The 3,920-nt window shown below is 44.1% G+C and overlaps 1 protein-coding gene across 1 annotated transcript; it reads left to right on the top strand.

Annotated features, from left to right (window-relative positions):
- The first annotated feature begins 890 nt into the window (after positions 1 to 890).
- LOC120058082 (V-set domain-containing T-cell activation inhibitor 1-like) lies at positions 891 to 2,568 on the top strand. The gene is made up of 4 exons (XM_039006559.1): positions 891 to 897; positions 1,290 to 1,433; positions 1,653 to 2,030; positions 2,125 to 2,568. Exons 1-4 carry the CDS (start codon positions 891 to 893, stop codon positions 2,469 to 2,471), a joined length of 876 nt encoding a protein of 291 aa, XP_038862487.1. The 3' UTR covers positions 2,472 to 2,568.
- The last annotated feature ends 1,352 nt before the right edge of the window (positions 2,569 to 3,920 follow it).

The raw sequence follows: 3,920 nt of genomic DNA, 5'->3' as shown, positions 1-3,920 counted from the left end.
TTATTTTTGACCTGTCTCTATGCACACTCAAAGGGCCCTACACACTCACACACACTGGCACTCCAACACACACACAAACAAACACTCACTTCATAATTTGCTCACACACACATAATACGCAAATAAATGTATACTGATTCTACACACACGCACACCCACTCACATACAATCATCATATACGCTGCCGCTACTCAGTTTATCATATTTATCATAGATCCTTATACCTTGTCACCTTACCCCTATACATATCTCCCTCTATCACTTCAGTATCCCTGCACATTGTAAATATGGTACTGGAACTTTCTTTCTTGTGTGTTTTTATTCTACTGTATGTTATTTTTAGTATTATGTTGTTATTAATTACTGCTTTGTTGTGTTTAGAGATTGCAAGAAAGGCATTTCACTGTACTTGTGCACGTGACATTAAAACTTGAAGGGACCATTTCAGGTCCTCAGTAATGTGCATGCTGCGGAACTTGAAGCTTTTGACCCTCTCCACTGCGGCCCCGTCAATGTGGATGGGGACTTGCTCTCTCTGCTGTCTCCTGCAGTCTACGATCAGCACCTTCGATTTGTTGACATTGAGGGAGAGGTTGTTTTCCTGGCACCACTCCACCAAGGCACTCACCTCTGCCCTGTAGGCTGTCTTGTCGTTGTTGGTAATCAGGCCTACCGCTGTTGTGTCGTCAGCAAACTTCGTGATTGAGTTGGAGACGTGCGTGGCCACTCAGTCCTGGGTGAACATGGAGTACAGGAGGGGGCTGAGCACTCACCCCAGTGGGGCCCTCGTGTTGAGGATCAGTCAATGGTCTACGCTCCTATGGAGCCAAGGGATTAAGCCAAGTAAGTCTGATTATATCCCTATTTCTTCCCTCTGGTCAAAACGGTTAATGGAAAGTCAGTAAGCAGTGCACACACACCTAAGTGACAATATTGACTCAAGGAGAGTCCTCGCTTTCCTGAGTACAGGGTTTGATATTACATGAATGACATACAGTGGGTGTGGACTTCACATGTGGAGCTACAGTCAATCTCATACAGTATGTAGCTGCTGTAGACGACACATCACATGGATACTGTATGTGGACTGGTAAAGGGAGCAGCTGGAACTATCATAACCCTGCTAAAAAAGAGCCAGCTACCATTGAGGAGCCATGGCCTCATTTGGACAGATAATCTTCTGGGGGTGAGGCCTCTATTCAATGTGTTTAAAAAAATATATATATGGTTGTTGTTGTTTGAGGCCCAGCAACAGCTGTGCTTTTTATCACCAACAAATGCATAGTGAGATGAATTAATCATTGGATATTGTGATGTTCAATTGACTTGGAAAGTTCTTGATATTTTCATCCCCATCTCCATTTGCAGCTTGATAGTCAGTATCTTCGTAACTGCTGGACTCATCATTCTCATCTTGTCTGTGTCATTTTCAGGTATGTAGTGAGCATATATATTGACTTGTGTCACCATCATTGTCAATATTCATGTAATGTCTCTGTTAACATGTATTTGAGCATATGTGAGATTGCATGTGTACCTGTGTGGGTTTGCCAGTGTGTCTGTGTAACTATAGTCCCTACAAACTGCACACATTTCTATGTATGGAAATTATGCCTCCTGTATGTTGTGTTCTGCTGTGTGCTGTCCTCTAGGTCAGGGTTTGGGAGGTTCCAAGGGCACTGTGGATAGCATTGACAAGTGGCCCATCGGGAACTTGGGGGAGGATGTCATCTTGAGCTGCAAGTTCAAGACTTCCACTAACAGCAGGGAATCGACCAGTCAGGTGTCAATCACCTGGACGAAGGAGGGGCTAAGTGAAGTGGTGTACAAGTACGATAAAGGAGCAGTCCAGCTGACGGAGCAAAACCCCCAGTTTAAAAATAGAACCCTGCTGTTCTCAGATGCCATAGGTGGAGGCAATGCCTCCCTGTTGCTGAGGGACGTAAAAGTGGGAGACAATGGGGTGTACTACTGCAGTGTGAGCACTCCTAGTTGCTCGGGAACTGCCAGTGTTAACCTCAGAGCTGCAGGTAAGGAGCCAACTTGTTAGGCATTCTCAATATTTCACACTGAATATTGAACTGCACACAAAGTAGCTTACTCTGAAAATATGCTTCACTTCAGCTTTCTCAGCCCCCAAATTCAAGCGGGTAAACACTACCCTAACGGCAGAGGCAGAGAGATGGTTCCCCAAACCAAACGTCACCTGGTTGGACGTCAATGACAACGTCCTGAACGAGAGTGAAACTAGCTTCTTCAACAACTCCGCCGGGATAACTCGATTCATCAGCTCCCTTCAGCCAATCAAATTGTATGGCAGCTACACCTGCATCATCCAAAACCCTCTGGTGAAGGCTGTCTCCCAGGCAACCGTCAAAGGTCCAGTAAACACCTTTCAGAGAAAATACAATTTTATACTGAGAAAATACCTGGATGAGAACTGCATGTTAGACAACTCTCACCCAGTTTAAAAACACTTACACAAGTTAAGTCACTCACTCAGAGGACACCTTCAGTCTATTTCACCACAACAACCCGGCCAAACATGACAACTAAACAAAAAATAAAGATGCAATTAAAGTGGTGTTTAACCCTACCAATGACTGGGAGCTCTCTAGGACTTTACTAACATAAGTAATTGAGTATACAAAACATTAAAAACACCTGCTCTTTCCATGACATAGACTGACCAGGTGAATTCAGGTGAAAGCTATCATCCCATATTGATGTCACTTTAAAGAAGGATTTTTAAGCCTTTAAGACATGGATTGTGTATGTGTGCCATTCAGAGGGCGAATGGGCAGGACAAAACTTTTAAGTGCCTTTGAACGGGGTATGGTAGCAGGTGCCAGGCACACCAGTTTGTGTCAAGAAATGCTGCTGCAGGGTTTTTCACGGTCAACAGTTTCCCGTGTGTATCAAGAATTGTCCACCACCCAAAGGACATGCAGCCAATTTGACACAACTGTGGGAAGCATCAGGAGTCAACATGGGCTAGCATCTCTATGGAATGATTTCGACACCTTGTAGAGTCCATGCCCTGATGAATTTAGGTTGTTCTGGGGGGGGGGGGGGGGGGGTCGTAATGTTGGTATACTCAGTGTATGTTTGGCAGTGTGCATACTGTACAGTCAGCATCTTTTTTTATTACAGATACAGAGATATCAGCAAGGACTTTCTTCTCCTTCAATACTTCAGCTGCACCACCCATACTACTACCTCAATGGCACGTTCTCGCAGCTACGGCCAGTGTTTTTCTCTGGATCTACCAGCTAACCTGATAAACATATAGACACCAACTGCTCCTCATAGCCTACAGACAAGGTTACTAAAAGTACTGTGGTAAAGTGAACTAGTCTGGCATTATCCACTAGCCTTGGGCTGCCTGGAGTCTGATGGAATTTATGTTGGATATAACACGTGGAAATACAGTGTGTGTGTGTGTGTGTGTGTGCACGTGCGTGCGTGGCTATAGGTTATCTAATAAGTGGTGAAATTATAGGTACATACAGCAGCAATACTGTAATTACATAATAATAACAATTCCTTTTTGTTTCTATGGGATTCACTGTGGCAATCAGTCTACTGGGCTATCAGTGTAACACGTGAATCTATAGGACTATAGTTTCTTTTTTTACAATAAAATGTAAATTCTTTTAAATGGTTTGAGTTTGGTGCTTGTTGAAGTTCATTCTGTGATAGCTTCATGGGCCATGCATGGTCTTTCAAACCAGTAGATGGGGCCTGCGGGAAGGATATTCTGTCTCTGCTGAGTTGAGGGGCCTGGGACGTCGTTTAGTTCTCTGCTTCAGATCGGGTTCAACTTCAAACCACGCCTGGGGGTGTAAAGGCTGTTTTTCATTGGACTGGAGAAGAGGGTTTCAAGTTTCAAGGAAAAGAGAACGTACCTAGTGTGGAGT

This window comes from Salvelinus namaycush, chromosome 13 (genome assembly GCF_016432855.1).
Source record: "Salvelinus namaycush isolate Seneca chromosome 13, SaNama_1.0, whole genome shotgun sequence".
In the NCBI taxonomy this organism is placed as follows: domain Eukaryota; kingdom Metazoa; phylum Chordata; class Actinopteri; order Salmoniformes; family Salmonidae; genus Salvelinus; species Salvelinus namaycush.
The sequence above is the reverse complement of the archived record's forward strand: the minus strand, read 5'-3'. Positions and strand labels throughout refer to the sequence as shown.

Bases quoted from the DNA above. Each gene is read 5' to 3' on its own strand.
- LOC120058082 (XM_039006559.1), top strand. The intron at 1,434-1,652 runs GTATGTAGTGAG...GCTGTCCTCTAG, and splicing joins CTTGTCTGTGTCATTTTCAG to GTCAGGGTTTGGGAGGTTCC. The intron at 2,031-2,124 runs GTAAGGAGCCAA...GCTTCACTTCAG, and splicing joins TGTTAACCTCAGAGCTGCAG to CTTTCTCAGCCCCCAAATTC.